This window comes from Arabidopsis lyrata, assembly GCF_000004255.2.
Source record: "Arabidopsis lyrata subsp. lyrata unplaced genomic scaffold ARALYscaffold_4, whole genome shotgun sequence".
NCBI classification, from domain to species: Eukaryota; Viridiplantae; Streptophyta; class Magnoliopsida; order Brassicales; family Brassicaceae; genus Arabidopsis; species Arabidopsis lyrata.
The window spans coordinates 1,577,500-1,589,989 of NW_003302552.1; the positions used below are offsets into that span (position 1 = coordinate 1,577,500).

Genomic DNA, 12,490 nt, shown 5'->3' on the forward strand with positions numbered 1-12,490 from the left:
TTTTCAAAAATATTAGTTATTTATAGACCAAATAATCAAAAATACTTGAAAAATATATAAAAATAGTAAAAACACTCAAAAATAACCTTAAAATATCCAAAATTATCCGAAAATACCAAAAAATAACCGAAATATCCAAAAATATCTAAAGCAAAATAACCGAATGGATACTAAATTTTAAAACTGAAAGAACCGGAACCGAACCGAAACCAGACCGCAATTTCAAAATATCCGAATGGATACTAAATTTTAGAACCGAAACTGAATGGAACCGAACCGATAACCGATTAGATAACCGAACGCCCAGGACTAGGTGTTTTGGATTCGGATCTCTTTTAAGTTTGAGTTTTCAAGTTGGCTTTGTTTTGCTTTTGCATTTGCATATTCATTTGCAATTTCTCTCTCTCGGGTTTAAAGGTTTAGATTTGGTGTTTACTGATTAGAGTTTCTGGTTATGTGATAGTTGGTTATATGATTTAGGAACTTTTAAACTTGTACGTCGTGTTTTTTAATCGACCATACAAAGGAACGTTGGCTTGAAAGTCAGAAAAATTCTTCATATTTTTAATACTAAACAAAAGGTACAAGAAGCAGGACAATTTTTTTATCGTATATGAAATTGAATTAGAATAAGGTACTTACAAAACCATAGTCTTTTGATCTTCATGGATAAGTTTTACGGACAACATTAGCATCAATCACCTCTCTGAATCGTTCTAAATGGTAACCGAGAAATTTGGCTGAATGACATGAATTTGCGGAGTCTAAAACCAAATCCGTACGGGCTTAGCCACTTAGTCCAAAGCGAAAAATATCATACTAAATGAGAATTGTCTTGGGTTTGCATAACCCAACAATTGGTATCAGAGCCTAGGTCGAAAAAGTGGACCTAGGAAAATGGGTTTGAGCTACATGCTCGGTGTGCAGTGTCGGCTCAAATAGGGGGCGAGCTGTGCGACGGCCAGGGGTCCAATCTCGTGCTCCAATAATTAAGGGGCCCATTTTAATTTTTTTTTTTTATAAAAGTATTAAAATTTTAAATTACAACATAAAAATAAAATTTAGAAGGGCCCATAAATTTTTTTATTATTGTTTTTAGTTTTAATAATTAACTTTTTAATAAAAATATCATACAATTTTTTTATATAACACAAAGAACAAAAAAAAAAAAAATGTTAAGGGCCTAAAATTTTTTTTGCCCTAGGGCCTATAATACTGTTGAGCCGGCACTGTCGGTGTGGAAGGAGCTCTCAATAATGTAACACGATGATAAGCAGGGGCGGACCCACTTACAAGAAAGGTGGGTCACCTGACCTGAGTAAATTAATCAAATATATTTTAGTGTTTATAAGCAACAAAAGTTCCAACAGCATAGTTGGTATTTTCCAAGTTGTTGACACACCTAAACCTGGGTTCAAGCATCCCAAATGACATATTTAGTCTTTTTTTTTTTCCATTTTAACTTAAATGCATATCTTTTTGTCTTATATACTTTTAAAAATTAAAAAATAACAGCAGTTTATATACTCTTTTTTTATTTGCTTATGAAATAATTTTTTTTTTAAGTATTAACCCGGGTAAAATTTATTTATGGGTCCGCCACTGATGATAAGGGTGCTTCGAGAAGACCTCGCGAATAAATGGTTCCCGGTGCCCAAGTGCCAACGTTTAGCTGAAAGTAAAACCAAAGGTTCTTGGTTCTTGATATGAAGTGAGGATTATTGGGATACATGCAAACCAACATTATACTTTCATTTTTCGCTCAAATGAACTCTTATTTTTTTGTATATGAGTACACTATGTTATAGTGCTCACGCTGAATAATCCATCGTTATTAATTACAATTGTTTGGAACCATTTGTAAATGAACTCTTATTTTTTTTTTTTTTAATATGAGTACACTATGTTATAGTGCTCACGCTGAATAATCCATCGTTATTAATTACAATTGTTTGGAACCATTTGTAAATGAACTCTTATTTTTTTTTTTTAATATGAGTACACTATGTTATAGTGCTCACGCTGAATAATCCATCGTTATTACAATTGTTTGGAACCATTTGTCAAAATTTTGTATATATAAAATTGAAGAAATTTTGTATATATAAAATTGAAGAAATTTTCTGAAATGGACCTTTTTGAAATTTATGGTACCTATAAAATTCCGTTTTGAAAAATTTGTATATTTTACGAATGATATTTCTTGGCGGAACGAAAGGATATAATTTTCTTCCTTTAGGTTTTAGGGCTTTTTGGTTGTTGGCATATGCCTTTAAGTTATTATTGTGAGATATTGATTGACCTGATAGAAGCATAAAATCTCTTAACAAGTTACAGGTTTTTTTTATCTATATATACATTTTCGAAGTACAAATATGAAATAAATCATAAAATTGACACTTATTTACAAGAGAATGTCATTGTCATAAATGTTTATCTATTAATTAATATTACAAGATATTTTCCAAAAAATCTTTTAGATACCGTGGCTTCCAAATATGGTAACAATTTATTTGTTTCTAAATTCGATTGCTAATTTCCTAAAACTTCTCTACCTAATTTTAACATTAATATATGATTCTTCTTTCACTTTTCTGCATATAATGAGATTTAAAATATTAAAACGGACATATATTTTTCAATCGATAAAGAAAAAATATATGTATAATATCCCACATTGCTTAAAAATTGGACAATGGTTCAAAGTCATACTATAAAAAAAATCAAAATGATTCTGAATACAAATGAGTAGAAAGCTTGATTTACCAGGCGTCTAAAATTAAAATTGTTATCCGGGTTACTCCGGTTCTTTATTTTAAAGAATTGAAACTTTTAAAAATTTTTAAATATGTCTTTTACATAAAAATATTATTAAAAAGAAAAATAACAATATGATGTTTAATTTCACGGGACAGTATTATATGGTGGACCGGGTTTGAGTCGATATTAATACGGGACGATATACCACATGTGAAATCCTAAAATTTAAAAAAAAGATTTATAATTATATAATCTTAAACATTGAATAAGCCAAACAATATTAACAAAACAAATATAACTTAAAATTTAAAGCTTTTAATTTAAAAAATTGACCCACAATGTACCGCGGTGTAAAATTTTTAGATACAAAATAATATCAAATTATTATAGTAGTCCATGATTATAAATGTCTGCCAATATTAACACTATATCACTTCTACACCTACAAATCTTCTAAGTACATCAGTACAAATTAACACATCTAAAAAACAAATACAACAACTCAAAAACAATATTTCTGTAGTTCAACCATATTAATTATAATATAAAATACTTAAATGAGAAATAATTTTTTTACCGTATGAATTTAAAAATCCAATAAATTATTATATAAAATACATAACATACAATTTTGCCCCGCGGTGAAATCCTAGGTATTAACAAAACATCATGGAAAACGTTTTTGTATATAATAATAAACAGCAACGAATAATTAGTCAAACCAAGAAGATTTCTTGTCTTTCATTTCATATTTCAAATTTTGAGTTTTGGCGTTATTGATGAATTATATCTAGTTCGGTCTCTACATAATTTTCTTACACGGCAAAGATTGTTCACACTAAAGCGAACTGTATATTTTGTGACTTAACAACGACAAAATAATTATATCTTTCGTGTGTATATAAAGAGGGACGAGAGCCACACAACTATCTCACAATCACTTAAAAAAAGAGAAAAGAATAAAAAATATACATTTCGTGTTTTTGATACTCAAAAATGATCGTAGGCTCCAACTCAATGAGTTTCTCTCTACTTACCATTCTTCTTCTCTTCTCTACTTCAAGTTTCTTAAACACTTCTGCGTCTCTTACACCTGACTTGTGTCGTCCCGACCAACGGGATCTCCTTTTGGAGTTGAAGAACGAGTTTCAGATTCAAAGGCCGTGTGAGTTTCTTGACCTTGATGGTGGTAATCTGATGACGAAATCATGGGGGAATGACAGTGACTGCTGTTCTTGGGACGGAATCAAATGTGATGCCAAGTTTGGCGTTGTGATTATGCTAGACCTGAGCTTTAGCTGCCTCCATGGTCCGCTCAAATCCAACAGTAGTCTCTTTAGACTGCCGTATCTCCGTGCTTTGAGCCTTTCTTACAACAACTTCACTGCCTCTCCCATCCCACCTGAGTTCAGCAAACTCAAGGAGTTAGAAATACTTGAGCTCTCTCGGTCTTCATTTTCAGGTCAAATTCCAATTGAGCTTCTTCAGTTAACCAAGTTGGTGTCTCTTGATCTTTCTCCCGCTTCCTCTTTTCAGAATTTTCCAAGCTCTTTATCCACTGACAAATCATTTCTCCATCTACTTGCACTAAGCTTGAGAAACCTTGAAGAACTAGATATGAGTTCTGTAAACATTTCTTCGGAAATCCCACATGAGTTTTCATACATGTGGTCTTTAAGATCGCTTCGTCTTGGGGGTTGCAACCTCTTTGGAGGATTTCCAAACAAGGTTTTTCTTATACCCAACTTACAGAATATTAGCCTCGATAACAATCCAAAACTTAGAGGTAATCTTCCTGAATTTCATGCAAATAACTCTCTACTAAGGTTTAGCCTTTTCAACACATCTTTTTCAGGTAGCATACCTAACTCCATTAGCAACCTCCAAAACTTGACCTTTTTTAGCCTTTTCTTCTCAAATTTCTCAGGAAGGATTCCTTCTTCACTTGGAAACCTTTCCCATCTCACATATCTTGACCTTTCGGATAACAACTTCATTGGGGAAATTCCAACTTCGCTCGGAAATCTAAACCAATTAACCTTCTTTTGTGTTGAAGATAACCAGCTCACCGGAAACTTTCCCCTTCCATTACTCAATTTGACTCAACTACGATCTTTACATCTTTGTGGCAATAAGTTCTCAGGTTCCCTACCAGCTAACATTAGCCAACTCTCCAAATTGAAGGAGTTTTACGCATGTAAAAATTCTTTTACTGGAGCTATTCCTTTCTCCCTTTTCAATATTCCGTCGTTGACCCACATTATTTTGTATGATAACCAACTCAACGACCTCGTTGGGATTGAGAATATTTCTTCATTACCTTATCTACAATATTTATTCCTTGACAATAACAGGTTCATAGTCAATACTCCAGTGGACATTAATTCTTTTTCTCCCCTCAAGCAGCTTATGGGATTGTCTTTATCAGGCATCCCAGTTTCAATATCAAACATCACTTCTCTTTTGTATTTTCCATCACATTTGGAAACTTTGTATTTGTCAGGGTGCAATATAACGGAGTTTCCCAAGTTCATAAGAAACCAACCAAATATGACTTCTCTAGATCTTTCTAACAACAAAATCAAAGGTCTGGTACCGGACTGGTTATGGAGACTACCAAAGTTGTTGGAAGTGGTACTTTTTAACAACTCTCTCAGCGGTTTCAAGGGATCCGTAGAAGATTCCTCTGGAAGTAGTCTTGATATCTTAGATCTCAGTTCAAATGCTTTCCAAGGACCACTCTTCATTCCATCCAGATTTGTTCAATGTTATTTGGTCTTCAAGAACAACTTCACTGGACAAATATCTCCATCAATATGCCGACTAAGCTCAACCACTCTAGATTTATCTAGCAATAACTTCTATGGCTCAATTCCTCCGTGTTTAGCAACTCTGAAGAGTCCTCTTTCAGATCTGAATCTTCGTAACAACAGCCTCAACGGAAGTCTTCCTGAAATGTTTATGAACGCCAAGAAGTTAAGGTCACTCGACGTCAGTCACAACCGATTGGTGGGAAAACTTCCAACATCGCTAAAGAGTTGCTCTAGCCTCCAAGTTTTGAATGTGGGAAACAACAAAATCAACGACACTTTTCCATTGTGGTTGGATTCTCTACAAAATCTACGAGTTCTTGTACTCAGCTCTAACGAGTTTCATGGTGAGTTGCATCACTCCCAAGCTTCTTTTGGGTTTCAGCAATTGCGAATCATTGACATATCTCATAATCACTTTACGGGTACCTTAAGATCTGATTACTTCATGAATTGGAGGGCAATGTACTCAAATGGAGACAATACGCAATGGAAGTACATGGGAGGCAAAGCATACTACTATGATTCAATTATTTTGATGAGCAAAGGAATAGAGATGAAGATGCAACGTATCCTCACAGTCTACACAGCCATTGATTTTTCTGGAAACAAATTCCATGGAGAAATTCCTGAATCCATCAGTTTGTTAAAGGAACTTCTTATTCTAAATTTGTCAAGAAATGCTTTCACGGGCCACATCCCATCGTCTTTCGCAAACCTTACAGCGCTTGAATCACTGGACATATCCCAAAACAAGATTTCAGGAGAGATCCCTCAAAAGCTAGGGGACCTTTCTTCTCTTGAGTGGATAAACGTTTCACATAATCAGCTTGTAGGTTCAATACCTCAAGGCACACAGTTTCAACGACAGAATTGCTCTTCCTACGAGGGAAATCCCGGACTTTACGGTCCTTCTCTTAAAGATATATGTGGAGATATATATACGTGCCAGTACCAACATCACCACAAACTGAACCACTAGAATCAAGAGAAGAAGACGAAGAAGAGGAATGGTTGAGTTGGGTAGCAGCAGGGTTAGGCTTTGCACCTGGAATTGTATTTGGATTAACGATCGGATACATAGTGGCTTCATACAAGCATGAGTGGTTTATGAAGACTTTTGGGCGAAACAAGCATGGAGGCACCCGCACCCGAACCCGTTAGCTCATCGATCTCTCTCCCCTAATCATTTCTTGTTATATTCAATATCATGATATTTTGTTGTACTGCAAGAAAAAAGAAAGAAAGTTATACTTAAGGGGATGACAAGGTTCTAGTTATAATAATTTCTATAGATTATGTCATACAAAAATTTTGATACGGCTTCTCCTCTACAATTCATTGCATAAAGAATTTAAAAAAGAGAAACAAAAGTGAAGTATGTAAATTTAAAGTGGAACGCAAAGTAAGAAACCATTACAATTGTGTAGAAAGTTTGAAGTAGACTTTGTGATAAGAACGTAGGATAATGAATCAAATCCTGAATTGATAATTTTGGAGTAACTAATCTCCACTCTTATCATCCAAGAACAAAGCACATAAACTCTATTCCTCTTTACACATCACTGATCACACAAAAGATGATCACGCTCTACCATAAGACTATCTATACAAGGACTACTCTCTTTTTTTTCCAGAATTGAATCGCAAATTAACCACGCTCCTCTTCTATTTTCTGCCAAATGAATCACTGACCTTTTACAATTTCCCCAAATACATTCCCAATTGTTAAACGTAGGATAATGAATCAAATCACTGGTTTTAAAATGGATCATTGCTACCACTCTCTTTACATAGTTGTTGTTAAGTAATCCAATCAGTTTTGCTAGTATAGAGAGAACTTGTTGCGTGTTATTCAGGCTCTCACTGCTAGATCGTTAGCCACGAGGTGGTGCCACAACCTAAATAATAAAATAAATAGACACGATATAATAAATAATACATTATGTTTTTTTTTAATTTGTTGCATAAAATTAAATTGCCGAAGCTGAAAGTGTTTTATAAATTACAACCCATACTAGTTAGTATCCTTATAAAAGAAAACTAGGAGAGGTCCCCGCGCCCAGCGCGGGGTTATATGTTGATTAAGAGCAGAATTAATAATTAATATTTAGGGTTATCAAGTTAGGGATATTTATTGAATTAATTTTGTCAAGAGTCTAATTTTTATAACGACATTAATATAGAATTATGGTAAAACGCTATAACTTTTGATATATATTATTAGTAATCAACAATTAATAGTGTTTTTGAATCACAAACAATTATTAGTGTTTATATAAAAAATCTATATATTTAAACCAACAATATATTAGCAACGCCCCGACCGCCACTGTCCATGGGTTCCCACGTCCAGTCTCGGTCTTTAGGCCCATCTTCTTTGTTTTGTCGTACTCTTGATTTTATGACATATTCATGCTTACTCGTTTCTTTCATATTAGCAACGCCTCGACCGCCACTGTCCGTGGGCTCTTCACGTCTAGTTTCGGTCTTTAGGCCCATCTTTTTTGTTTTGTCGTACTCTTGATTTTATGACATATTCATGCTTACTCGTTTCTTTCATATTTGTAATGCCACGACCGCCACTGTCTGTGGGTTCCCACGTCCAGTTTCGTTCTTTGAGCACATCTTCTTGGTTTTGTAGTACTCTTGGTTTTATGACATATTCACGCTTCCTCGTATCTTTCATATTTGTAACGCTCCGACCGCCACTGTCTGTGGGTTCCCCACGTCCAGTTTCGGACTTTAATTTGGGCCCATCTTCCTGGTTTTTGTTGTATTCTTGATTTTATGACATATTCATGCTTTTAGATTGTATGTCACTGGAGTTTTTCGTAGTTGGAAACAAATAATTGAAAAATATAATCTCTTACCATATCTCTTACCTATCAAGTAAGTCATCTTGCTCTTTGAAGTAGTTATGTACGTAAAATTTCAATGGTATAGAAACAGGCATCTCCTTTGTATATATCGTGTCATATTTATCGTCCCTACTGTAGTATCTTTGTCTCTACCTTCGCCATTGGTTGCTGCGTAACCCTTCAGTTGATCTCTTGTTTATAAAACCCATATAAAAAGTTGTAAGAGAAATATCATTTTCTTAACTGTATCGTATATGTATTTGCAGTATATTGATCTGAGATTGCAAAGATGTATGCCTATCAAGAAGCTCTTAGCAAAGTAAACACTGAAGATAGGTACTAAAAATGAGAGGGTTACAGAGAGCAAGTATCTATCCCTTAGAAACCACTATGTGCAACTGAGAATAATTCATATATATACATACATACACATGTATACACGTATTGAAGCTTTTAAATTTAAATATCGAATGCTACAAAACTGGAAAATTGCTTGTGGAGAAAGCAATATGAACATGGCCACATATATAACAAATAACCGATTATGCTTGTCATAGATCATTCTCTTTCAAACCAAAAGTTTTACCTAAACAACATTTCATGTGACTCACAAGAGATACATAAGAGCCATATCCTAAAAATATCCGGCAAAGCAAAAACGCTCCAGGTTCGAGAAGGAAGTCATTGGAAAATTTGAGTATATACCAAACTGGAGAGTAATTCGGCTACAAAGAGAGATGTGTTGGCTTTGAAGAAAAAGCTATGTGATGCTCTACCTTTTATTTATGAATTTTATGCTATGAATATATGTTTTTGTTAGGGTTCAACTTCAGTCTCCGGATTAGAGACTTATATTCATCCGACAAACAATTCGATGTCACAATCAACGCTACAAAATTGGTGGGTTCTCTCTATTAACAAACAAAAAAAAATTCTGGGGTATATATATTTTTTTTGTTTTGTTAGATCCATACGACGAAGAACATGACGAAGAACACCAAAAATTCTCATCAATCCGGTACGTTTGATCTTATTTTTATTAGTTTAACAATTACGGTTATGTCCGAATCTGAAATAACCATGGCTCCAGACTCCTTCACACCATGGCCACATATCACCGGAGTGGAGACGATTTCAAATTCGGAGCTTCTCTTCGCATATAAAATCATACATATGGTCTCTTTGTTTCGGGTTCCCTCTACAATAATTAGTACATATTTCAAAACTGAGCTACAAAAGAGCACATTGGATTTTGGTAAACATCAAGATTGCTTCCTACCTTCCAAGAAACATGATAGACTAATTCACATCCAAGACCAAACATTAGCCACATAAAGCCTGAATCAAATTAAACAATCTTAGGATGCTCTTCATAATCCGTAAGTTAAAGAGACTTGCATTAATATTGCAAATTAGACTCTAGAGGTCCACAATGGTTAATCAGAGTGTATCAAAGACGACGAATAAAGCATGAATTAGAATATCAGCAGAGGAAGCACACAAATATTCAATAAACGTAATCAATCACTGGGAATAGCATGGACCCAACTTTTGAAAGATTCATAAAAAAGGATGATTTTTCCTATGTAACAATATTCAAACAATGAGAAGATCAATGATTGATGACTAACCATACAACCGAAGCAAAGCCATAAACAGAAACGAAAGTACTAAAGAGCCACAACAGCAGTGATACGACATTTGTTTCCTCGCACTGGAAACAATGACGTGCTTCCATAAATCCAATCTAGTTTTTGTGGAAAACAAACCTGCATTCATAATAAACACTACTATTAATTATTATTTTTTATGCAAGAATTAAATGGCAGTATAAAAAATTCAATGGTTAGTGCCGAAAAAAAAAAGCAAGGATTAGTTATGATATCAAATCAAAATTAAATATCAAGCAAGGTATTTACATAAAATTAAGGCAGTGGAGGATCTAAGAATTTTTTATATGACAATATCTACAACTAAACAAAGAAAATTTATATATTTTTAAAGCATAATCATTATTTGTTTTTTGGTAAGATTAAAACCGAATCATTATCATATTAGTAAAATTATCATTTATTTATTATTATCCACGTTAATTTAAAAGTTTAAGAGAATATCTGCTTTTTTCTCATAAAAGGATGGAATAATAACATAACTCTTTTAGATTTATAACTATATTTGACATTATCATATTAAATCTATTAAGATAAATATATTTCTTTTTGAAAAATATAAATAAAATGATAATATAATTATTATAGATTTACAATTATATTATTATCCATGTCAAAATTTTAAAACATTTTACTTTTTTCTCACATAGGAAGATAGAACAATAACGTAACAGTTTAAGATTTACAACATAAAAATAATATCAGAATTGGAACGCCAAATCATAATCAACACAATTAACACAACTCTAATGGGAAATTAGAGTTATCTTGTGATTAAAATACTAAACAAACAAAACTAACCGAAACAAAACAAAAGTCTTCCTTTCAAAATCATTAACGTGACGGATTGCTGACTGATTAAGTTGAAGTTTTAGGCATTTAAAGATATAGAAAGATGATTAAGGTTAAACATTTTTATTTATTTTAAACAACGTTTGAATGTTGACAAAAAAAGAAGAAGAGAGTGTTGGGACCATCGGGAGAGACAACGTTGAGCAGCTGCGAAAGAAGCCAACGTTGTCTATTATGTTCCTCACAGTGTTTGATTTGACTTTTGATGACATTACACTCCTGTCCACTTGTTGTCTCGAAAGTTCATGCAATGGAAAATTATTAAACAAAACAATTTACTTTTATGTATAAATCCTAGGGAAGAACCGATCAAGCTAAGATCAATGGTTGTGGTTTTAGTACCGTATACTTCTCAAATATACCCGTTGAATAACGGAAATCCGCAAGACGGGGAGGAGACGAAGTCAACCTAGCTGGCAAAGGAGCTAACCCAGCTCCTTTGGTCTTATTTATGGTCATATGTATTTAGCAAAATATGGTATACAAACCGAACCAATCAACAATAAAACCTGGTTTTAAATTGTTGTATATTTCTCAAAAGTCAAAACCCATAATAACCAATGGAACAGAAGAAGCTAATGCAGAGCATACTTACGCTTAAAGTAAAGAGTGATGCAAGCTTCCATTGGCACACCCGAAAACGCATCAGAGCATGGAAAGAAACCTAAAAACCAATAAATTAAACAATAATTAAATCTTAGTGCATGGAAAACGAATCCTATACATACCAAAGTCCGAATCTCAGTGCCTTAGAATGACCTCGATACCAAAAACTTTAAGTTACTACTTCCATATATGTAATATTTTAGTTTGGGGAGAGAGATTGGCAACGAAGAGTAATTCCTGAATTTAACAGCCAAGTTTGTTATCCCTAATCTAAAGAGAGGAATACTTAAATTGTATTAACGACAAAAATTAGCCTCCTCTGAAGATTCATCCCTGAAATAAGTCATCTTTCTGACTTTGTGGCAACTGTGTTATCAAAAGTTGAGTGTTTCTTCTGAAAAAGACATATTTGAAAATAATAAGAACATGTACCTCAACAAAATCGGGAGGTACCTCATCTTTTTACAACAAAAAGAAACATACCTAACCATCGATGATTACCTTCTCAAAAGTTGAAACCAAACTTTTTGATTATAAAAATTGATTAGTGGTGAAAATAGTGAAACCATAAATACAAAAAAAAAAAAAAAAATCAAATTTGTACATATAAACTATAAGATCACCTGTTTATTCATTGAATTAGGTCCAAATTTTCCATACACCAGTTCACATCGTCCCCTCCATACATCCACCCTACAATAAAAAGAAAAATTAAAATTAGGTAGAAGCAAAAAAAAGTTTGAAAAAAAAGAACAAAAAAAAGAAGGATTAGTTATGATCTGAAATTGAATACCATGAGCAAGGTATTTATATTGAATAGGAGGCGGTGCATGATTTAGGGTTTCTAAATTTTTCGACGATAAATGCAAAAAAAGAAAAGAAAATTTACATATTTTAATAAGCAAATCACTATCATAATAATAAATATTTG

General features: G+C 33.3%; 1 protein-coding gene across 1 annotated transcript; it reads left to right on the forward strand.

The window, feature by feature from the left end:
• Positions 1-3,692: 3,692 nt before the first annotated feature.
• Positions 3,693-6,853, forward strand: LOC110229333 (receptor like protein 30-like). Its single transcript, XM_021029182.1, has 2 exons — positions 3,693-4,222; positions 5,264-6,853. Exons 1-2 carry the CDS (start codon positions 3,757-3,759, stop codon positions 6,550-6,552), a joined length of 1,755 nt encoding a protein of 584 aa, XP_020884841.1. The 5' UTR covers positions 3,693-3,756; the 3' UTR covers positions 6,553-6,853.
• Positions 6,854-12,490: the final 5,637 nt, after the last annotated feature.

Bases quoted from the DNA above. Each gene is read 5' to 3' on its own strand.
- LOC110229333 (XM_021029182.1), top strand. From the start codon at position 3,757: ATGATCGTAGGCTCCAACTCAATGAGTTTCTCTCTACTTACCATTCTT. The intron at 4,223-5,263 runs GTCAAATTCCAA...TGTATTTGTCAG, and splicing joins CTCTCGGTCTTCATTTTCAG to GGTGCAATATAACGGAGTTT.